At 42.7% G+C, this 23,947-nt stretch overlaps 3 protein-coding genes across 4 annotated transcripts; 2 read left to right on the top strand and 1 right to left on the bottom strand.

The window, feature by feature from the left end:
- Nucleotides 1-1,579: 1,579 nt before the first annotated feature.
- PRELID3B (PRELI domain containing 3B) lies at nucleotides 1,580-11,030 on the top strand. Of its 2 annotated transcripts, none has more exons than XM_045528564.1 (6): nucleotides 1,580-1,798; nucleotides 5,418-5,586; nucleotides 6,776-6,865; nucleotides 7,284-7,354; nucleotides 7,479-7,581; nucleotides 8,976-11,030. In XM_045528564.1, exons 1-6 carry the CDS (start codon nucleotides 1,767-1,769, stop codon nucleotides 9,093-9,095), a joined length of 585 nt encoding a protein of 194 aa, XP_045384520.1. In that variant the 5' UTR covers nucleotides 1,580-1,766; the 3' UTR covers nucleotides 9,096-11,030. The 2 variants fall into 2 exon arrangements, with proteins under 2 accessions (XP_045384520.1, XP_045384521.1); XM_045528565.1 differs by having other exon boundaries at nucleotides 1,649-1,798; nucleotides 7,479-7,551.
- A 712-nt stretch (nucleotides 11,031-11,742) lies between these two features.
- ATP5F1E (ATP synthase F1 subunit epsilon) lies at nucleotides 11,743-15,447 on the top strand. The gene is made up of 3 exons (XM_045528563.1): nucleotides 11,743-11,904; nucleotides 13,687-13,813; nucleotides 15,299-15,447. The coding sequence occupies exons 1-2, from the start codon at nucleotides 11,873-11,875 to the stop codon at nucleotides 13,808-13,810; spliced, it is 156 nt and encodes a 51-aa protein (XP_045384519.1). The 5' UTR covers nucleotides 11,743-11,872; the 3' UTR covers nucleotides 13,811-13,813; nucleotides 15,299-15,447.
- A 2,269-nt stretch (nucleotides 15,448-17,716) lies between these two features.
- TUBB1 (tubulin beta 1 class VI) lies at nucleotides 17,717-23,220 on the bottom strand. The gene is made up of 4 exons (XM_045528562.1): nucleotides 22,999-23,220; nucleotides 20,981-21,089; nucleotides 20,334-20,444; nucleotides 17,717-20,232 (listed from the first exon to the last, which is right to left on the bottom strand). Exons 1-4 carry the CDS (start codon nucleotides 23,053-23,055, stop codon nucleotides 19,154-19,156), a joined length of 1,356 nt encoding a protein of 451 aa, XP_045384518.1. The 5' UTR covers nucleotides 23,056-23,220; the 3' UTR covers nucleotides 17,717-19,153.
- Nucleotides 23,221-23,947: the final 727 nt, after the last annotated feature.

The raw sequence follows: 23,947 nt of genomic DNA, 5'->3' as shown, positions 1-23,947 counted from the left end.
TGAAAATAAGTAGAATAGTAATGCTGGATGGTGAACAGCCTCACAGAGCTCCAGGAATAGCAGGGACAGGCTGTTCTGTGCTGATGGTTCCTGAACCAATGTTTTTAACACCCAGCAACTTTAACTTCGCATCTTAATCAAGGCTGAGACACTCTCAGCAGCCCTTAAAGCATTACCTCCCTGAGGAATCACTCTAAGTACTGCAGGTTTGAAAAAAAAAAAAAAAAAAAAAACCACCTAGGTACCACAAATTGCACTTAGCAACTACCCAACCATATTATTTCCTTCTTGTCTAATGTAATTTTTCTGGTTTTTTACATAAAAGACTTCAGCTATTTTAAAAAATTATCCTCCTTCCTAAATTAACTAGGCTTTTATTTGTTTTTAACAATCAAACAACCTAAAAGCAAGAATGAGGCAGTACTTCTAACTAGCTTCTGACTAACTAGATGTAAAGATTTTCCTCCATAACCATCATTCAAAATGGCAAATATTTAATAGTTCTGTCAGGAGGTACAAGGTTGTGGAGAGTGCGGGCAAGCAGGGTGGAAAGCCTTGCCCTGAAAGCTAAGCCAGGCAGGTTGTCCTGTGGACGAGGCTCATCTCTGAAGGAAACCGCATACCATCTCCTCCTGCCCCCCACTTCTTAGTCATTCACTCATTCATGCAGCAAATAAGTATGTGGGTTCAGAGGGATCCTTGAACAAGTATGGCAAGAAGAGCCTCGCCCTCAGAGGCTCTCAGTCCAGAGGAAGTTAAACGGATGAACCAGATGGTTTCATTAATTCACTCATTCCACAAATAATTATCAATTATTTCACTTGTCAGTAAGGAATCACTGAGCCTTTCCTATATAGGAGACATTGAGAACCATCGTTGAGCAGGACAGGCCAGATGCTTGCCTTCCAGGGCTCAATTTCGGTGGAAGTGATAACGAATAAACAAGATGATCTCAGAGTGACAAGTGCTAAGAAAGATGCAACAGGATGTTGTGATGGAGCAACTAAGGTTGGAGAACCTGCTGAGGAAGGGTGACGAGGGCAGGTCTCTCAGGGAGGCGACATTTGAGTTGAGACCCGTCCTCTGAACTCAGGGACGCCTCGCACCCGGCCCCTAGCCATTAGCCACGCTATCCTGTCCGACGTGGGCTCCTCCCAGGCCATGACTCATCCAGCCGGGGGTCACCGGCTCTTGGAGGGCGGGTAGCAGGCGCGCAGGGCCCACTGAGGCTGACTGCGGACCCGCCACAGCCTGGGTTGGGCGGGGGGCGGGAGGAACTTTGCAAGGGGGAGCCAGGCAAGTTTGCGCCAGTGAACACCACATGGCCTGCCCGTGGTGGGGGCTGACGGGATCCGTCCACAGGCCTCGTAACGCCAGGACGAAGGGACTGGCCGGGCCGGGGTCCCGAGTTCCACCCGAGCCTCCCCCGCCTCCGCCCAGCGGTCTGGGCGCCGGTGGGCCTGCGCCTGCGCAGCTCTGCGCCCGCGCCCGCCGCCCGGCGCTGCCCCTGCACTGCGCCGGCGCGGTGCGCCCGGCGCTAAGAGGCGGGGTTGCGCTGCGCCGCGCGCAAGGCCGGGGCAAAACCCGGGCCGGGATAGGGCGCGGGGCAGCGCGTCGGGACGTCCCTCGCGTAGGGCCCGACGGCGCCTGCGCGCTGCGCGGCCGGCCGGGGCGCCGGGGTGCTGGGGGTGGGGCGGGGGTAGGTGTAGCCTCTTTGCCTCATTGTCCCTTAGCGTCGCCCGGACATCGCGCGGGTCGCTCGCACCATGAAGATCTGGACTTCGGAACATGTCTTTGAGTAAGTTTGAGGTGTAGGGGGAACTCCGGGCCGGGCGGGGGAGTTGGGCCTGGCGTCGTGGCGAGGCAGAGGCGACCCTCAGGAAGCTTCTAGGCGTCGGGCCTAGTGAGGAGAGCGAAGCCTGAGGCCTCCAGGCTCCCGGGGGGATGGCGGTGGGACTCAAGGTCACGACCCCGGGGCGCCCGAGCCCGGCGGCGCTGGACCTCCAGGTCGCCGTCCGGCTGGGAGATTGGCCAGAGCCAGGGCCACTTCCGGCCTGTCCCCCGGGAAGCGACCTCCCGCGGTCGTGGGGGCGTCGCAGAGCACGAGCATGAGGTCTTTGACAGCGCTCGTGGCTGCTACAACCAGCCTTGCTAAACCCTGTGGGATGCGGACGCAAGGATCCCGAGAGGGAGGCCTGGGTTTTTTCTAGAGTCTCGGTGTCCTGGCCATCGTTGGGTGGAGTTTCTTCCCTGTGAATGTGAATTTCGGGTGAACTCTGGCCACCAGGATGCGAAACCTTTCTGACGACTCGCCGACCTGAGAAACAGAGAGCCTTGAATTTGAAGTCCAAGGTCTAGCTCAGGCTGCAACTAAGTTTGTGACTCTGGGTTACCCGTTTTCATCTGATATATGGAAGGTGATGGTATTGTCAGGGCCTGCCAGTGTAAGATATTTTTGAGGCCATGGTCGCTAACATCTTTTTGGTCAGTGTGAAATTTTCAGTTACGAAAATAGGCGTTACCACGTGGATGTTGGGAATTCTCTTCCAGTTCTATGATTCAATGTATAATACAAAAGAACCACGAGTATAAGCAGCTATATCCTTTTTTTGCCTAAGTAACTAGTTATTAATCCGTATTCTCACTGATTTGAAATGCCACCTTTGCCAAACACTGCTGTATTTATATTTGAATCGATTTCTGAGTTACCTCTTGTATTCCACTGATCTTGCTGTTGTTGCCACAGTGTTTTAATTATAGCTTTGTGATAAATAGTTTAGCCATTTGAGGTTAAAAAGTGTTTCTGAGGGCAGTTTTAAAAGAAGTTGCCAACATTTGTACATACGACACAGCCATGGGGCCACTATATCCTATACAATATAGAATATTAGAATCAGAAGGAAATTTTCTTTTGTCCCTACTGTTTACAATCTTGGGAGAGGGGGTGAAGACACTAAATTTATACTCTTTCTGATGTTCTTTAACTTCTTACATTCTCAGCTAGCCCATTTCAGCACCTGGAATGGTTAATTGCAGTCCTCTTGCAGGTTTGAATGCTTCAGAAGTTCTTGGCACTGAGTCTCCTTAGAACTCTCTTCTGCCTTGTCTTCCCTAACACTCTTCTCCCTGGCTTGTCACCTACTCCCCTCTCTACTCATTTCTGTCTTTCTCTTCAGCATTGCCCTTTTTCCTTTTCAGTGTAAATGTTTGATGAGATGCTGTTGTTGGTCTTCGAATGTTAGAGTCCATCTGTGATCTTAATCTCTCTTTTTTTTTTCTTTCTGTCACAGACTTCTTTGAGATTTGATGAAAGCTCTAGGACCTTCTTCCTAGAAGATAGACATATTCAAATAAATGTTGTACACGTCCTAGAGGAAGCAGCTCTGATCTGTGCTTTCTGCCCAGATAATCTGGGCTATTCGATCGAGGTCTGCAGTGATATATACACATTTATAGCACCCAAGTCTATACCTTGAGGTCTCTCCTCTCTTGAACTTCAATTCTTATTTTTAGGTGCCTACTAGATATCACTACCCACTGAGAGGCTCTTCCAACTCAGCCTATGTGAAATTGAAGTCATAATTTCCCCCTCAGAAATCTTAATATTTTTTGTGTTTCCTATCTTCAGGATGTTACTCTCTGACAACACATCATTTTACATCTTACCCATCTTTGATTTTTCCAACACTTCCTTGTGAGGCCTAGTATATCCTTGGCATCCAGTTGAAATCATTCCTTGTTTCTTTCAATGTATAAGGATGCCCAATATAATTACGTTAATACAGTTAAAATTAATTGCTGGAAGACTTAATTGTAATATGTATTCTCTGAGCTAGTTGTTTCATAAAGCAATTTTGGGCCAACTAAGTCAACATCAGTGTTTTCAGATTGGCTCAGAGAGGAGAAATGTACTAAATTACAAATAGTGCATAACCACCCTGAAGCCATGCAATTATTAATTTTTTAGAGAGGGTAAGGGGAAGAGATAAGCTCATGGAAGCCAGCTAACCATGGTATATGACTAGATGGAGACAGGGAAAGGGTTCATCTGATTTTCATTTTAGATAGTTGCCTTGGTAACAATCAGAGTGCTTGGCCTGTATCACTTCAACTTGTGTGGACTGTTTAGATTTATGAAACAGCTCTGTTTATATACCTGCATCGATTGCTGAATAAGGCTTGAGATTAAAAACAAAATGAAGTTCACTTATACAATATTATAAAGAAAGTGAAAACATTAAAAATGATGTCACTGGTTGTCCAGGGTCTGGGAAATTAATGGAGTTGAGATTTTCCTTCTGTTGACAAGATGTGGTTGTCAGTTTGAGTTCTCTGAAAAGTTGAAAAAGATGACTGTCTACCTATTTTTGCTTTTAGAAAAATAAAAAGTAATGCTGTGTGGTTTATCAATGTAGCTTGAAACATCATCTCCAGATCTTGTTTTTTTCCTTTAAATGAAGATGAGAGCACAGATAAATAGTGTAAAAGGGGTTAGACTCAGACTGTAGGTGACTAAATCACCTTTAATACTGATTGTACTTAATAAAGGTTCTTTTGAAAAGGATAGCTTTTGTACAAACGGCTTATTCATAGGAGTTGTGAAGTGAACAATAAATGTACGTCACATTTTGAATCACTCAAGCACATGTGCTTTTTCAAGAAAATAAAGATGCTGCAAGTTCTCAAATGATGTGATATTATTACTTCAATCTTAGGTGATAAGCAAATGCTTATTATATTAAAAGAGAATATTAGAAAATAGCATATTAGGAGTGCCTTATTTTATTGTATTGAATGACCTTTTCAAAACAGAAATCAGAATCGTTCCTTTGAGAAAAACAGTAGATAAAGATTGACTGGAGGGGCCACTGTTACTTACTATATTGATATAGAGAAAAATTTCAATAATTAAGTCAATAATGCTTTGGCTCTTTCAGTAATGCCCATGAGAATTTACAGTGCCTATAAGTTCTCTTCTGTTACTTCTTTATAACTTCATAGAATTGGAGTCAGAAAAAAGAATAAAAGGTTTGACAGTTTTTGCTACTTGTTTCAGTAGAACATAATTTTTAAATACATTTTTATGAATCGGTGGTTCTTCCTAGACAAAATTTACATGTGAAAGTGGATAACGGTAAATGGGAAAGATTGTTTAGGAAACCGTCCTGTAATGCTCTATAAGCTACTTTGATCTTTATAGACATTGGTTGTGTTTCAGCCTGTGTTCTGAGACAATACCAAAGTCTGTACACATTAAAAATGTAGATCAATCTCCCCTAAGCATCAGTGTTTCAGAAAGTAATTTTCCGTAGGTAAACTAATTAAACTTCCATTGTAAAGAATGATTTGATGGGTTGTAAAATTATTTAATTCTTATGCATATTTTTTAATGTTTGGTTTTTGGTTCATTTTGGCAGCCACCCATGGGAAACTGTTACCACAGCTGCAATGCAGAAATACCCAAACCCTATGAACCCGAGTGTGGTTGGAGTTGATGTATTGGACAGACATATAGATCCCTCCGGAAAGTTGCACAGCCATAGACTTCTCAGCACAGAGTGGGGACTGCCTTCCATTGTGAAGTCTGTAAGTGTATCTTTATTCCGAGAGAAATGTGACTGCTGTAGAGAAGTTTTCTAAACCACATTATAATTTCAAATAGGTTGTGGGAGCCAATTCTGAATGTCACTTTTGCATCAGTTCAAATTATATTATAATAAACTTGAGTTATGAGTGTATAATGAATTGGAAATATTATTACAGTCTTCATGAAGGCACCCGATAAAACCTGAAGGAAGCCAGCTAATGCTCTGTAATCTAAAAGGAGTTATATTCTGCTTTTCCTGCTTTTGCCAGCAACTTGAGACCAATAATAAGATTTAGAAGTAATAGTCTGATCATGCAGTTGCTGTGGTCAGTGTTGGGTTGACCACATTAGGTACAGGGTATATTCTCAGACTTGGTATTGCCACATTTGTTCCAAGGTCTGGTACTCCTTTCTGTACATACAGAAATAATTCTATTGAGTTATAAATGAGCAGGCTTTAGTGAGCCGATCCAACCAACAAGAAACTAGAATGCCAGTGTGTCATGATGTGAGAAAACTCTAGTATATAAGTGGATCCAGCTTTTTGTAGAGGGTCTTTTTATAGAAAGTAGGTCCACTCTAAAAATTAAAGTACACAATTTTCAACAGGAATGTACTAATTGCCTGCTTTATACAAACTCTGACATCAGATAATGGGGAAAAAGAAGTGAGCAAGATTGGTCATGGGCTTGGGGTCATAGCACAAGAAGTGACACTGGATGCTGGCGGAGGAACCTCCCCAGTGAGAAGGCTGTTTTTCTGTCTGGAGAAGGAAGCCCTGGTGCCCTCTCCCTTGTACTGCTCTAGGAAGATATTAACAGATACCCTGAGCTCTCCTTTTCCTAGATGGCACGTTTCCCATGGAAGCCTTCTGATTTCCATATTTCAGCCTCAGTGTTCCATTGTTGCACCTTTGAAATTTCAGTGTGGTGCCTTATATCCCACACATTCTCAGTGGGCTGGTTCCTCACTGCCTTTGGGAAATGTTTTTGTGTCTGGCAGTCTCCGCTCATCCATGATGTGTGAATAGGCCTCATTTTTGACCTTTGTCTGTTTCTTTCTGTTTTTCATGAAACAGATTTTTGGTTCAAGATAACTGTAACACATTTTTACCTTCAAATAAAATATTGATATACTTGGTAAGAAATTCTTCCTCCTCTGATTACTAATTCTGAATGTTTTACTTAGCTTATTGGTGCAGCAAGAACCAAAACATATGTGCAAGAACATTCTGTAGTTGATCCTGTAGAGAAAACAATGGAACTTAAATCTACTAATGTAAGTTTTGGCTCCCTTTTTTAATTTTACTGTCTGGCTTAGTTTTTTGTCTCTAAGTGAATGTGTGTTCTCAATGTGGTTTAGAAAATCCCTTCGTATGTGCTGTATGTCTTTGCCCTGTTGGTAGTACCTTCCTTAGCCTTACTGTGCTAATGATCCTGCCTGTCCCTAGGGGATAGCACTCAAATGAATTTGGAATCATGTCCTTATTATTATACCTTTCTCAAGTTTTTTTTTAAATAAGAAGTAGGTGATGAATAGTGAAATTTGTTACACTTATACAGAAATGTCAGTGGCTTATTTGTTGTTTTTTTGTTGTGTTTTATGTTTAGTAAGATTTTCAGTTGTATGTTAATTTTGGAAATGTTTGAATCATTTTTTCCAGAACGATTTGACATTTTTTTTTCCCATTCTATAGATTTCATTTACAAATATGGTTTCAGTAGATGAGAGACTTATATACAAACCACATCCTCAGGACCCAGAAAAGTGAGTAAAAAGTGTTTTAACAAACTTACTTTATACAGTACAGTGCTTTAAAATTTTTTTATCAAATTTTTTTTTCCTAATGAAATTTGGGTCATCCGAATGGTGTAAATGTGTTTTGTTCCAGAACTATTTTGACTCAGGAAGCCATAATCACTGTGAAAGGAGTCAGCCTTAGCAGTTACCTTGAAGGACTGATGGCAAGTACCATATCTTCAAATGCTAATAAAGTAAGTAAGGCTGCTGCTTAATTGTTTATTATTCCTTGGGTTCATCTCCTGGAAGAGCTTGGTGCTGAATGTGTGTTTGTCCTTGTAAGCTGACTCTCAGCCAGTCTGCAATGAGACACCATACAGCACTAGGCAGCTACTTGCCCAGGCACTGCAGTCCAGGCAGGATACCTGGGTTCACATCCAGGCTCTAACTTTATCAGCCTTTCAATGTTGGGTGATTAAGTTAACCTCTCTAAGCCTCAGTTTCCCATCTGTGAAGTGGGGAATACCCATCATGACTTGAAATAAATGAGATAACATGGAAAGTATAGCCTGGGACCCAGCATGTAGGATGCTCGATGTGTAGCTGTGTGTCATTGTTTAAAGCACTGTTTTTCAACCTTTTTTCATTATTGTCTCCTCCCAAGTCCATTTTAGATATTTGTTTCCCAATCACTACCTCCATGAAATTATCTAATATCACATACATATATATGTGCTTTATATATATGAGTTTTTTATCTATCCCCTCCAAAACCAATTTTTCCCTCATTGAGAATCACCCCCATTGAGAATGCATGATTTAAAACAAAGTAAGTTTGGGAAAAGATGCCTAATGCACTGTTTTATAACATAGGTTTATTGTCACTCATCAGTCAAAGATATTATTCATAGATGCCTCCTCTGTGCCAGGCAGAGTGCTAGGCTAGATGAGGGATGCAGTGAGGAGCAAAACAAATGTCGTCCCTGCCCTTGTGGAAATAAGAGGAAGGTGACAATCACACAGCATGTCATTAGGAAAGGAAAGGTACAGAAAGGTATGAGAGTGCTTAATTAGCATTTAGTGAGGGATGTTTCTGCAGAGTTCCAAATAGGGGGTGGGTTAGTTGTGAGGGGTATGCCAGGAATGGCATTTTGAATGGAAGAGCTGCATATGCAAAGACCCTGGGACAGGAAGTGCAAAATGTTCTTCCTTCTTTTCCTCAAGGAACTGCATAGAGCACCCAGGGAGAAGGGGCAAAAGGGGAGTCGGGGATCAGATCCTGCCGGGCGTAATACAGGATTTGGGTTTAAATTGTAGACAGAAAAAGAAAAGAGATTTGACCTTACTCCCAAAAAGGAGACCATTCTAATCATGAAATAAGACATCCTGTCATTCAATTGTAGATTCTTTTGAGAACATCTTTTGCATACAAAATAAAAATCAGTTTGTGGATCAAGCCACTTGCTCCAGGCATTTGGTGTTTGCTAAATAACATTAGAAAAGAAAAAGCAAGAACAAAAATGATGTGTCATTGTAAGGTTTAGTTATACTTGTAACACTCCTTGTTACTTGCTGGTGTGCCATTTATTTGATAGATCTGCCTTTACTATAACTCAGTAACAGTAAATGTACTGGATTTTTTTTTAAGGGCCGAGAAGCAATGGAATGGGTAATACATAAATTAAATGCCGAGATTGAAGAACTCACGGCTTCAGCAAGAGGAAGCATAATGACTCCAATGGCGGCAGCAGCATTTGTAGAAAAATGATAATACAAGTTGGTAGACAACGTTGGGTCCCCCAGGTCCCTCCAAGCTGGCAACATATTTATTTGTTATTTAAAAAATACAACTATATTTTAGGTAGAATTTTTTTTAATAAGCTGATTTAAGGCTATGTGTCTTTTGATCAAAACAGATACAGGGCTTCTAAATAAAAGGGATCATCTGAAATTAGTTTTGTTTGAAATGGCTGTCTAATTTTAAGGTTTCCAGTATTTATATGAAAATTTAACAGTTTTCTTAAAAGTACTTGGAAATTGGTATTGACATTGAATCTCCTTAAGGTAGAATTTTAAAGCTTTTCTTGCATTGGAACTCTACCTGGCTTTGGACCAACCCCAGAACAAAGCAGAGCCACCTCTTACACACGATTGCCCTGCTGCTGTAACTTCAACAGCTTGCGTGAGAGAACTCACTTTAAAAGGAGAAATTATATACTTCTAAAAGATATTAATTTGTATAAAATAACTTGCTCTGCTATAAACCACCATTAAAAACCAGTGTTTTGGTTTTGTACTTAAGTATTTTTGGAGTGAAAATTACCTCTGAAGTAATATATAACTCCAACAAAAATAAAGTTTTATTGTATTAAAAAGTACTGTATTGATTTGCCAAAGTTTTGTGACTTAGTAAAGGTATTACCTTCCTTGGATTTGTACTTTGTGATTTAGTGTGCTGTGCCGTGGGCTGGTTATGTTAACTGAAAAAATAAATTCATTACCTGAGTTTTGCAGCACTCTAAACTTAAAAAGAACAGCTGTTCACATCTTTTAGCAATTCACATTTGCCTAACTCATAAATTGCCATGTGTCAAAATCATGGTTTTGTAATTGCTAACGCATGATATGTCAGGTTATTTGAATATAATTACTTTTTGAAGTAATTGTGACCACAAAACATCTTTTTTACATGAAGAGCTGTACATCATTTGAAATTACTCAAGTGATGTCTTGATCCGAAGCATAAACCCCAGGTACTTAATGTTTTTAATAATACGGTGCCACTGTGAGAGGTGGGGGCGGTGAGGAAGAACAAAGAATAATTGGGGTGGGGGGAAGATTGGCCTAAACTAACCACTAAGTAAATTGCACTGCAGCTTTTATTTATGGGAAATCCTTATTTTGGATGCCAGAGAGCAGCTGCAAACTGAAAAACAATCCAGTAAATGTACTTTGTTTCATATTTTGTAGGAGGCAATGATCAACCACGAAGTAATATCTTTGATATATGCATTTGTTGCATACAGAGTATTTTTGTTAAAAGGTGATTAGCTCTTGCCTTTGTTTTACAGTGCTTAGTGGGATAAACTAGTAAGATTTCCTATAAAAGAGACCAGTTAACATTTGCATAAACCACAGAAGTAGTATAACAAACTATTCTAAAATTATTGTTTTTCTACTTAAGATATTCAGGTTAAGGTTTCCTAGGACATTTGTAAAAAGAGGTGAAATTCGATAAAGTTTTTTTTTTTTTTTTGTAACCAGAGATGGTTTTTACAACTGAAATAACATGTCAGCAAAACAAAACGTTCTAAATATTGATATTTGATAAAAGGCTGCCTTGTATAATTTCTGTAAATTACACTTGTTCTGGAAAAGGTGTAATGCCATAATGATAAAAGATTTTTAAGCAAATCGTAATCCTTAATTTGATTTTTAAAAATTCTGATCTAATGAGAAAATTCTATAAATTTTTATTTTCCAATGCAGTTAATTATCTCTTTCTAAATAGCTGGTAATTCATAGCTTTTACCTGTTAAAATATAAATACACAGTAAGCAAATGCATTTAAGAGGACTAAACTGGAATAAAGTATTCATAAATGAAACTTGGACTACTGAGCATCTAACCCTATTTAATATTAAAAATGAACTCATATGAATTAAGAAAAACCTTGTTAATAAAAACTTTCCTTTAACTATAATGTTTTTCCTGATTATTATTTCTTTTTAATAAAGGTGAAGAGCAAAAATTTTTTCTCCCTTTTGAGCAAACACTAACTGCTACCAAGGTGAGTCGGGTTCTCTAAATCAGCGGCGCTGCCGCCCGCCCGTTTTCCCCGCACGTTTCTTTTCCCGCTCCCTCCCCGGCCGCTGTTTTCTTCCCCTCCGTCTTGTCGCACAACATGGGCCGTGTCCTAAAACTACGGAAAATATCGGGGACGGGCATGCTTGTCGACTGAGGTTCTGCTTTGGTTTGTAATGTAACTCGAGGAAAAGTGCGGTGCTTAGTGCTTTTCGAACCTCAACTCTAGGACTCGGTTGTCCACAAAAAAAAAAGCCGGCGCCGTTTCCCTAAGGCGGGCGCAAACTCGGGCCCTCCGCGGCGGCCACGCCGCGCCGCGCCTTCGCCCTCCTGCAACACGCGCTCCGCGCCCCAGCGGCGGGACGGGGCGGTGGCCCCCCAAGCGCTCTTGCCCCGGCCGCCCCCGCTGGGGTAACTACGGGAGCGCGGGGGGGGCACACGCCCGGGGCGGTCGTGGAGCCAATTGGCAGACGCGGCCGGCCGTCCTGCCTCGGGATTGGCACCCGTGGCCCAGGCCGCGCGCACCCATTGGTTCCCAGCGCCGGGGGGCTTCCAAGGCAGGGTAGCAGGGGCTGTGCGAGAGGGTGGGGCGGGGTAAGAGGCGGTGATTGGCAGGTCCGTGCGCCCCGCCCCTTCCGTTTCTTGGGCCTGACCTTCCTGTGCTGGGCCACCCTGCAGAGCCGAGCCGACATTGACGGTGTCCTGGCGATTCGGCTTGACCCGCTGCACTCTCGCGACATCATGGTGGCGTACTGGCGACAGGCCGGACTTAGGTAGGCCCAAGCCTCCGGAGGGAAGGGCACCGGGAGCGCGGCCTGGGCGCAGGCCGGTATCGGGAGGTCAGGCCAGGCACGGCAGGGGGCAGCGGGGTCCACCGGGTGGGCCGGGCCTCGGGCGCGGCCGCCCCAAGATGGCGTCGCTGTGGACAACACGCGGGCGGGCGCCAGGTTCCCGAGGCTGCGGGCCACGAGGCAGGGTGTGAAGTGGGCAGCGGAGCCTCCCAGCATGTGCCTGAACACCTCGGGTGAACGTGGCAACGCCCAAGGAAGAGCAATTCGTAGTTGAGGAAGTGCTTTTTCTTTGAGAAGTATGTGATTTATGTTCTCAAAGTAGTATAGTTACCTAAAGCTTGGGAAATAGAAGGGACGGGGAGATTTCTCTTGATATAACCGTTGTTAGCATTTTTGGCCTTTCTTTCCAGCATCGAGGTGGAGTCGTTTATAATGTTATGGGTATTTTTTTATTTTAAGTTGCGCATGTTGACCTCAAGTTTCCTTCTCAATAAAAAGGGTGAAGGGATGAAAGCCCTTGGTAAACTGTAGAGAACTGTGCACAAAGGTGAGTGGTGGCTCTTGGGGCACAAGTATGGAACCCGCTTGAGGAACGGTGTCTAGTGTAATGGTCTGGGTATCACACCTGATTACTTTGCCTTCACACCTGAATTGGGCAAAAGTTGACTAGATGGAGTAACACCTTCTGGTGGTATCATTTTATGGGCATATATGACTACCCTACCACAACTGAGCAACTCGAGTTTCCTGACTTGCAGCGGTCAAGCGAAGTTTTGTATAGTTGGAAGGATGGTAGTCCCAGGAGTAGATAGCAATTATTAAGTAACCTACTTCGTGGTCCATGCTTTTTCACACTTTGTCTTTCCTCCTCCCAAACACCAGCAAGCAAGTATTATCCTTTTATTCTATTTTTTTCTACAGGTGAATAAACAAGCTGAAAAGATTGAACAGCCTGAAGGTCACTCACCTAGTAAGAGTGGAAGCAGGCCTTGGAGCTCTTACCTCTGACTCCCAAAAATAAATTCTAAAACATGAGAAAATAGACAGCACCCCCTCCCTTCCTGTTTTCCAAAAGTATGAAAAGTGTTCTGACATCTTTTGGAAAATAAGATGTTGATGGGAGTCTGTCTACCAAACAGGAAGCAGGTTTTAAATTTTGCTGGAATTGATGATATTCTCTAAGGACTTTTCAGTTTAATTTAGAAACCTTGATTAGGAGGTATTTTCAATGGCAGACTTGTGAGACAGAATCCAATATTCTCAGGAAAACCTGTAAATAATTTATCAGAGAAAGAACTGTTTTAATTCATGATAATTTTTTCTCTTTTGATTATATATACTTTACCTTGCAAGCAAAATATAATTAAAGGAAAGTTTTAAGTATAGAAATGGGAGAAAAACCATTCTTGTTATAGCCTCTGTAACATTTTAGTCTATTTTCTTTCCTGTGCTGTGGGATTTTTACAAACATTTATGCATCTTTTATTTTAAATTAATATACGCTAAAGAGAGAAAACACAGTACAAAGAAGAAAACTAAAAGATCACTTATCCAAACACTAATTAATACTTTGGTACATTTCTTTCTAGTGTTCTTTTTCTTTGTATAGATTCCTTTTGGCATTAGTCATTTTTAAATCCAGCTCTATGATACTGTACAACCAAACCAAAATTAAAAGTATAGGAAGAAAAATAAAAGCACAGTAACACAACCGTCTGGCTGGATTACTGATAATTAACTTCATCTCCTTTCATTTTCTCCCAGCTACATCCGATACTCCCAGATCTGTGCAAAAGCAGTGAGAGATGCACTGAAGACAGAATTCAAAGCAAATGCCGAGAAGACTTCTGGCAGCAGCGTAAAAATTGTGAAAGTGAAAAAGGAATGATCTGTAAGTTACTGATTTATTCAGAAGAAGAGTTGCATCTTCAATTTTTAAGGCACCATAAAGATTAAAGTCATTTTAGTTTTGAGTTCTGTTCATTTTTCATTCAATCAGTGCATTTAGAAGTAAGTTTAGTGGGATAATAATTTAAAGCATACAGGTTATAGAAATCCCATGGCATAATAAAAGAATGTCCTTTCGGCCATGACAAGCACAAGTAATTGGGACATTGATTTTCAGTTCATTTAGCAATGCTTAGGTAGAGAACCATCTTATTTTAATTAAACCTGTTTCATTTGTCTACACAGAGTCAAATAACTTGGAGGATAAACTCCCCACTTTTGTAATTGCTATTGGAGTTACATAACAGTTCAGGAGCATGAAAAATTACAGTCCTTTTCGTTTTTATTTCCCCCACATCTGCTAATGTTCTTACAAATCACTGCTTCCTGAACATGAGGGCTACAAGTACAGGCAAGGGTCCTGCTATTTTATCAAGCAGTAAAATCTTGCAAGATCCTGTGGTGAATACTGTTTTGCTAAATTTATTATGCTTTCAGAGGGTTTGGTTCATTTTACTTCTCTAAAGATGTTAGTGATGTAAAGTTGGATTTTCATGTAATGAAAAGACAGTTTTGTACAGTTGATAATTTCAGACTTTGGTGCTACAAACTACAAAAGTGATTTGATCCCTAAACTACTTTTCTTGACATTGTTATTTCAGAGATAAGCAAGGCAAATTATCTGAAAGATGTTTTTCAGATTTAATTTTCTTGTTTTGCTTTAAAAAAGCTTCAGACCCGCAGTAGCACAGAAACGTGATAAATATTAATCCTTTGGCAGCTTGTGGTTATGAGCAATTTTACTTATTGGAACTGTCTCCCCTAAGCACTTTTCATTTTCATTTTGAATTAGTAAATATTTTATTACAAGTCTAGAAATGTGGTATTTTGAATTTAGCCCTTCTTCTAGGGGCTCTCTGTGTAATCTCATAATTCTAAGTAATGAGACCTGGTTTTATGTTGGGTTGTTTTGTTTTAACAATGAGCTGAGAAAATCACTTAGCCTCTCTGCAGCGGAGCTGAGCCGAGCCAGACTCTGCATCTAACTCCGTGACTTTGCTGTGTCCTTGGGGTCAGGAAGTAGTGTTCAACCCCTGTAAACAAAGTTTTGGCCCCTCTCTGTTATGTCCTGCAGGGATAGAGACCCCACCCCATTAGTACAGGGAGATTTTAGTGTCTTTTAAAGGCAAAGTAGCTTCTTTATTACTAGGAGAATATTTAATTTTACTTAGGGAAGTGCCTGTTCAGCTAAGGCTGTGCACTTGAACCAGCACTTTTATACGTAGGGACTCACACCGGCCGTGTGAATTAAAGCCACAGTTATGTTACACAGTTCCTAAATGGAGGTTGTTTGTTACTTTCATGTTGGCTTTTTAAGAAAACACAAAGAACTAGCTAGCAACTGTTGCATTTTCTTTTTTCCTCCTAGACCCTGCTTGAAATGCCACATTTCCAAGGTGAAGATGTGTGGGCACATGTTATGGCAGATTGAAAACGATCTCACTTCATGGGAAAAAAAAAATACTGTCTTGTTCATAAATTGACAATGCCAATAAATTGAAGTATGTTTCACTCTTACTATTGTTTATTAGTTTCCATCAGGTTTTTTCTTAAGAGGAACTATCTGCACAGCTGCGTGATTATGACCAGGGTTTCTTAAAAGCAGGGAGGGCAGATTTAATATTTAGGGACCAAAGGGAGACAGAAAACATTTTGAAAATGTCTCAAAATGGAAAGTTGTTTTTCATGACATTAATTGGTGATCAGAATTAGACACTGTCATTGAGGCTGTCATCCCTTATCTTTGAATTGCAGAGTCATGCCAGAGTGGTGAATTGGTCATTATCCACCGGCTTCATCCTTTTGTCTAGGCAGCAGCGCTGCTTAGCCAGTATCCTAAATGAAAATAATTACTAAAAGCATGGATTAGAACAAATTGTAGTGCTCATTTTTATTATGCACTTAAAACCTATAGAGAAGAGCTATTAATGTTAGAATTTAAGCACAAAATGCTTTTCACATTATTCTATAAATGAATCTATATTGGGTAGCATTTCTCATAGGAAATGAGGCAAAGCTATTCAGTAACTTGCTTATTGGGTTGATGGCCAAGCTGAAATTAAAATCTAAGATTCTTGACGCAGGTCTGGGACATGATGATTATAGCAGTTCCATGGTATTTGTGTGGTGATTCATTCATTCATTAAATATTTAGGGATGAAGAAATGTTGCAAGTTTTTGTTTTTATTTTTCTTTGAAACTTGGAAGCACTTGGCCAAGTAAACAACATTGCAAATTTAACTGCTTGATTTTAACTGTTTTTGGAGAATGGAGTAATACCTTTGAACAGGAAATTTTGAAACACTGTTCTAGGACCAGTTCTCCCCATGGTACTTAAACTCACAGTAATTTATCAGGGCCACTCTCAGCAATGCCGAGGACAAGCTGAAGAAAATGTCTTTGTTCTCGGCCTCTGGGGATGACTTACTGCCCCGACACTTGACCTGTAGGTTTTATTGAATTCTCAGCACAGGACTTGGAAGGAGGAGCAGCAAATTGAGTGGGAGAGCCCATACCAACTGCAGCAGGTTAGGAGCCCCTGGAGTCCTTTGCCTCAGGGCTGTCGTCCTGCTGTTCAGAAGTTAGGGCACCTCCTTTCAGTGTTATGGTCCCCAAGATAAGGTACTAGGAATCATCTTCCATTACAGGGGACAGGAATAAATGAATCACAAGGCTGTAGGGCCTTTTTGATACCATACAAATAAAGTAACTAACAGGCAAAGGGCTAAATTATTTCTAGCAAAGTAATTAGAAATAAGTCATTTATTTGGGAGGCAGATAAGATAATTAGAAGTGAGACTTAGGGACAAGGCTTGTGATACGGAAAGGATAAAAGTAACAGTAAAAGACATTTACTGTCCAGCAAACATTCTTTGAGCCTCTTTTTCTGTGATTTAAAAAAAAAAAATCCAGAACTAGTACTCTGATGAAATAAACCTCATGCTGGGTAGCTGGCAGGACAGCTGTGCCCAGTGAGGAGGGGACCCTGATCAGACCAACTTGAAGGTGTTTTGCTAATTAGTTGGGGCTGTTTGAGGGAGTCAGTTGTTCTTTTCATTCATGTAGTGCTTGTATGTGGAGTGAAGGAATCAGACACACTCTAAAATTCTGTAATTCTGCTGTCTCGGTCTCCGAGAGACCAATGTCGCCGTAGCAACCATACCGCTAAAGGAATAAGCTCTTCAAAATCAGAAGGGACAGATTTCTCTTGGTTTCTAGTTTGTTGTTGTTGTTGTTGTTGTTGTTTTAATCTATTTCTACCATATGAAAGAGTAGGATGGTGAGATGGGTTTGGAAATATTTTTAACTACTCAAATTAATCAGTCTGGGTTGTTAGGCTCCAAGAAAAGGAATTTATTTAGTCTGAAATAAAGCAATTTAGCCATTTAAAATTGATTTTTTTTTGTACTTTAATGGTTACTATTGAACAAACAAAAATCTTTACAGTAACATAAATCAGCAGAAGTTTTTTTAAGGATTTAAATCTATATCTTTCCTTATGTCTGTTTAATTGCCTTGTTAGGTTTGAGAAGGGAAGTGCCAGAGGAAGCATGTCTGTAAGTCCTTATATAAGCATAGGTTTAAGTCTTTTTAGAATCTCTGGAAGTTATTAACTTAGCAAACTAAGTGCATAGGTGCCATTTCTTACTCAATCCAGTGCTTGTTGAACCATAAGCAGAAGTGTTTAAAACATTTTTTTTGCTTTGTGTTTTTTTAATTTTGTAAATACAAGGCTTGTCAGTGATACCGACGGCAAGGCCTAATTTTCTCTTGGTATATATTTTAGTTAATTCCTTGTGATACATACATGAAAAGAGTGAAGTTTCTCAGAATGAGCAACTGTCATCCATCCACCTGATACTTTATTATTGCCGATTACAAAACCAAATCAGGAGATGACAACCTAGTTGTCTGCAAGTAAATAATTTCCTGCAGTGAGGGTCGGAGCATTTCCCATTACCAGATATCCACGGATCAAACAGTATAGCTCAGTGGTGATTCTAGAAGGCCGTTAAGATCCTTATGGTGCCGGGAGGGGTGGCAGTGCCAGGTGTCAGAAATAGGTAAACTGTGATTAAGAAGTTGTGGATGATTTGATTACGGTCCTGTGTTTTGGTCCTGTTGTAACATGAACAGATTAAAGTCATGTAATGGTTAAAGCTATGTTATCATGCAAACATTTATGGCAACTTCTGCAAATTAATTTCAACTGTAAAAGTTCCCTAATGAGACGACGTCCTCCGTAACCAAGAAGGACACTGCAGCCGTTGCTGTTAATTCCTACATTTGAATGGTTGCCGAGCCTACGCTGTGCCCTTTCTCAAAGAGCAAAGAGGCTGCAGAGCATTTTCAGGGGTGATTACCAAATTAAAGTGAAAGGGCATTTCAAAATAGCCTTTAAAAGGAAAACCAAAGATGATTATTAATGAATTCTTGGGATCTACACTAATATGCAACTTAAAATATGTAAATATATATGTTAAAGCTAGCTATTCAGAAGTGAAGGTAAGAGGACTGGAGTTCTTTAGTTTTGCCTGTCATTTTTTGTTTTTTCATTTTTTAGCCAGGTATTTTTGTGGAGAGGATTAACTTTTCTTTTTTCCCTCTTTCCTCTTCTGGTTAGTGTGTTGAGTTGTACACAAGGGCTGCACAGTTTCTAGTGGATGCTGACGCACCTTTACCATCCGTCTCACCCCCACTCACTAGTTAGTCGCCTGGGCCGGCGAGCACAGGAAGGCAGCAGGAGGCCAGTCAGTGTTTAAGACAAGAGAATCTAAGGTAAGAGTCCTGGCGGCGCCAGGATGCCAAGTAAGGGTTCCAGGGTACTTGTCAGTGGTGTTAAAGTTCAAAAATTAATGTCAACTGTGGTGGCTCGCTGCAAATCCACACGTGTGGTCTGCCTGCCTGCCACAGGGTTCTGCACACAGTAAATACCCAGTAAACACTTTAAAACAAAGGGAGTGTTTGACAATAAATTCACTTTGCTATTAAAAAGGAAAAGATAATGAGTGTGTGTTGAATTCAAACTCTTCACGGTTAGTGTTAGCCAAAGACCCTAATGCCAATCAGCTGCTTCCCCCACCCCCCTCCCACTGTGCCTGTGTCAAGCTAATGCTAAGTGCATATTCACTGCACTGCCGTGCAGATAGGCTTTGGAGTGCTGCAGGAAAAATACCTCGGGGACACTGTTCTGTAAGCAACCCCACCACACAGCTTCTCATGGTCAGTGTTTCTCATCTTCCGGTCCCATTTCTGCCTCTTCCACAACCTCTTCATTCTCCTCTAGAACTGCTTTGGCATCTTGAAATTGCTGGTACTCAGAGATCAAATCATGGATATTACTTTCAGCTTCCCCAAATTCGTTTATGTCCATGCCTTCGCTGGTGTACCAGTGCACAAAAGCTCTCCTTTTGAACATGGCTGAGAAATGCCCAGAGACCCTGTTGAAGAGCTCCTGGATGGCAGTGTTGTTGCCGATGAAGGTGGCCGCCATGCTCAGCCCCCGAGGGGGTATGTCGCAGACGGCCACCTTGACGTTGTTGGGAATCCACTCCACGAAGCAGCTGCTGTGCCTGGTCTGCACAGAGAGCAGCTGTTGGTCCACTTCCTTGGTGGACATCTTGCCCCGGAAGATGCAGGCCACGGTCAGGTAGCGGCCACGGCGGGGGTCACAGGCAGCCATGGTGTTTCGGGCATCAAACATCTGCTGGGTGAGCTCGGCCACGGAGAGGGTGCGGTACTGCTGGCTGCCCTGGGCTGTGAGCGGGGCAAAGCTGGGCATGAAGAAGTGCAGGCGGGGGAAGGGGACCATGTTCACCGCCAGCTTGCGCAGGTCGGCGTTGAGCTGGCCAGGGAACCGCAGTGAGGTGGTGACCCCGCTCATGGTGAGGGACACGAGGTGGTTGAGGTCCCCGTAGGTGGGCGTGGTCAGCTTCAGGGTGCGGAAGCAGATGTCATAGAGGGCCTCGTTGTCGATGCAGAAGCAGGCGTCTGCGTTCTCAATCAGCTGGTGGATGGACAGCACGGCGTTGTAGGGCTCCACCACCGTGTCTGACACCTTGGGGGACGGCATGACGCTGAAGGAGTTCATGATCCGGTCCGGGTACTCCTCCCTGATCTTGTTCATGAGCAGGGTGCCCATCCCGGAGCCCGTGCCCCCGCCCAGGGAGTGGACGATCTGGAAGCCCTGCAGGCAGTCGCAGCTCTCGCTCTCCTGCCTCACCACCTCCAGCACGTTCTCCAGCAGCTCGGCACCCTCCGTGTAGTGGCCCTTCGCCCAGTTGTTGCCGGCCCCAGAGTTCCCTGTGGCAGAAAGCAAGCAGGGGGATAGAAAGGTGACAAAAGAAGGGCACCACTAGGAGGCATCCTTCTCTCTTCCTGTGGGAACCTTCTGGAAAACCTACCGTGGACAAAACTGTCTGGTTGAAAGAGGGCTCCTAATCTGCTCGATCGAATGCTGTCCATCGTCCCAGGTTCCAGGTCCACCAGGACCGCTCTGGGCACGTATTTCTTACCTGTGTAGAAAGATAGGGGGAAGTCAGCAAGCTGTTGGTTTTGTAAAAGTGAATATCTTATCAAAATAGAGCCCTGTGATACTGGTCAAAAAAAAAACAACCACCCCAAACCATGGGCATCCCAGGGAGGAGTCTTTAGTAGATAGAGATTTGAAAACCTCCCACCCTGTGTTTGACCCCAACAATAATCACACAAATCTACAAAATACCTAAAAAACACTTTTCCCATCATTGTCTGCTCTGTTTGTTGTATTGTCAATGACAGAGATGCTGTTCCTTCCTGTTTGGAAATGATCCTGGTTTTCATTTAAAAACAAAAAAGGAAGGCAGGTGCTTAAACTGCTTGTGTTAAGATGTGCACCCCATTCAATGACTTCTTCCCCCGTCCTGCCTCTTGACCAGGGTCGGGGACTCGCCACTCGGGGCCTGCTGCCTGCCCAGAACCTGGCTGTCACTCATTTGGCATTTCGGTTTCCAGGGCCTTTGCTCTCGCCCTGCCCGTGTTCCTGGCTGTTGGGCCGCTGCTGCCAGCCTACCGTAGGCCTCGTTGTAGTACACGCTGATTCTCTCCAGCTGCAGGGGTGAGGCCCCCCGGTCACTCCCGGCCGCATCAATCCCGTGTTCCTCGCCAATCACCTCCCAGAACTGAAAGCAGAAGAAGGGAAGCCAGTGTAGACAGCCCCGGAAAAAGGCTGCATGGGCGCCAGAGAGAGAGTGAGTGCTCCCGGCCCGTTCCCCTGGGGCTTCCTGTTCCCTGCCCCTAGAGGTGCTTTTTGGACCTTTTCATGAGTGGCCGCCACACGGCCTCATTCACATTTTGCCTCTACTAAGCATGAATATGAGCACTGCATTCTGTACCCACCTGGACTGCTCAAATAAAATGCCAAACACATAAAATATTAAATTAGATTTTGCTCCTATTAAATTCAGGCTGCTGTTTACATTAAAGCTATTGTTTTAGAATTTCTCATCAGACAATGTATCTCTAATTTCACCTTATTATGCTCCAGGCTAGTAAAATGTAGATTCCATTAAATGAAAATAAACTGAATTCTTATCTGATTTCACAATAATATCTCATTTCACTTTGGGGATTTCTTTTCATGAAGTTTTCCAAAAAGCCCATAACTAGGGCCTCTATGCACAATTGTAAATAATGTGCATTTTTGATGATCAAGTATACACACAATTCAAAATTACACATAGCTATTCAACTGTAACTCTCTGAAACATTTTGTACTTGCTATCACATATGCAATATTAATACAGATACGTGCCAAGCTCTTAATATGGAAAGAGTTACTGGGATGGGTCCTTTTGATCACCCTGGAAAAGCACATATTAAAATGCAATGAAAATACATTTGATTATGTTAAAGTCCCTAAGGGTGTTTTCCCAACCATATCTTGTAAATGACAGCTCTGCTCTGGCTATGATCTTAATAACAAGGCTTTATTTCTTAGTGAACCACCAGCACTGTTCTGGGAGTGGAAGAATAAATAAATCCAAGTTCTGTGATACCCCAAATTAAATGTGCCTTAAAGTTCTTACGGCCCCAAATAATAAGTTGTCGCCGGGGATCTAGCCACTAGCCGATACGATTCTGGAGTGAGAGCTAAGACGCTATCTAGAGCCTGCACTCTCTCCCAGGGGCCTCTCTCCATATTACCCTCCCAATTTCAGAGTGAAAGGGGCTCTGCCATGTCTGTGTTAGCTATGAGCGTCTTATCAGTGTGGCATGGAGGAACGATGACTTCTTTTCGAGTAGCAATATTCTTTGCCCCAGGTTTAAAACACCTGCATTAAAAGACCTTCATTTTTTCATAGCAGCATTACTCAGAATAGCCAAAAGGTAGAAACAACCCACGTGTCATCAAAGGGTGATGAATGTAGGTGTTTTAAAAATCTTACATTTAATGCAATTCATACTATTAAAAGTAATTTCAAAACAGCAAAGAGAACAAATTAGATTTTGCTAAGTACAATTGGTCATCTTAAAATCGGGATCGGAGAGCGTGGGTTTGATCACCTGTTTTCTTGGTGTTAGCCAATTGAATCAGGTACTTTGTAGGAAAATTTAATCCGAGGAGTGGGTGGGGGAAGACTGTAGGGGAGAGAAAAACTAATTTATATTCCAAAGGGTATATTTTAATTATTTCTCCTGCTTTTTTTTACTTTATAAACATTGGAGAGCAGGGAAAAGACACCTTAGTGATATGGTATAAAAAGTTTCCCAACAAACTTCAGAAAACTGTTTTGAGACAAATTACTGTTTTTAGATATGAAAAGTTAATGGCTAAGATGATAAAAGTAAAATGTTGATGTGCATTATACACATGAAATTATGGACAAAATGAATATTAATTAAATTAACCCTCTAAGCCTTTATTTAATGTGTCCTATATCTCTTTAACTTAAAGACATTGTTTAATAAGCCAAATATTTAGCAAGTGCATAAAATCTGCTGGGCTACTGTCTGCCCAGGTAACTTAGGGTATATTCTCGGTTGGCTACATCTAGACCGTGGCAAAGCTAGGACTAGATGTCGACTTACCTTGGCTCCAATCTGGTTGCCGCACTGGCCAATCTGAATGTGTACAATTTCACGCATCCTTGCCTTGAGCCCAAGTGTAAGGTCTTCTCGGAATGCCAGACTGGGAGAGCCTTGCTTCACTGGTGTGAGCCCAGCACAGCTTTGGTCATTGCAGTGGTGGGACCCACTCACCAAGCTACCCTCACAGTGTGACCCAGGGGTGTGTCTAGCCCAGAGGCTCAGCCCCCACAACCCCCACCCCACCCCACCCCCGCCTTCAGCAAGCCCAGGCCCTTCTCTGCTTTCTGCCTGTCATGCTTTTGGAAGGGGCTGTTTTTCCTCTCCCAGCACAGAATATTGCCTGGTCACTTCCTGGGGTGGGGAGTGGAGTGCAAGACCAAAATCCACGTCCGTGCATGGGGCCTGCAGGGCTAGCGAAGTTTGCGGCTCTGGGTCTGATGCTCATGATGACTGACTGTAGCTCCTGGCTCAGCCCGCTGGCCTGACTACCTTCAAGGGCTTTCCCTGTCCAGGTAATCATTTTGTCTAAACCCAGCTCATGGCCCAATAGAAAGTTCCCTTTCTGAACTTGGCCAGAGTTGTGAAGGTGACGTGATTCTTAGGCATTTGGGAAACCGCAATTAAGAGAGAAAATCCAAACTCCACGGCTTCACATGCAGGCTTTCCCAACCTGGCCCCAAATTACCTTCCCAGCCCCTTTTCCAGACTTTGGTCCTCAGAAACCCCGAGCTGGGACAGAACGGGACAGCTGCGTGCTGGACAGCCCGGGGCTGCTCCTGTGCCAGGCACTGTGTCTGCTCTCTCTTCCCCCTTCCCCCATCAGGGCCTGGCTGCCCCGGGCCTCTCCTGACTGCTGCTCTGTCACCCCCTCTCTCCTGCCATAAGTTCCCTTTGCCAGACCCTGAATTCTCCAGGAGATGCTGGGGCTGGCTGCCCAACAGGTGCTCAG

This window comes from Lemur catta, chromosome 17 (assembly GCF_020740605.2).
Source record: "Lemur catta isolate mLemCat1 chromosome 17, mLemCat1.pri, whole genome shotgun sequence".
NCBI classification, from domain to species: Eukaryota; Metazoa; Chordata; class Mammalia; order Primates; family Lemuridae; genus Lemur; species Lemur catta.
This window is presented reverse-complemented; position numbering and strand designations above follow the sequence as displayed.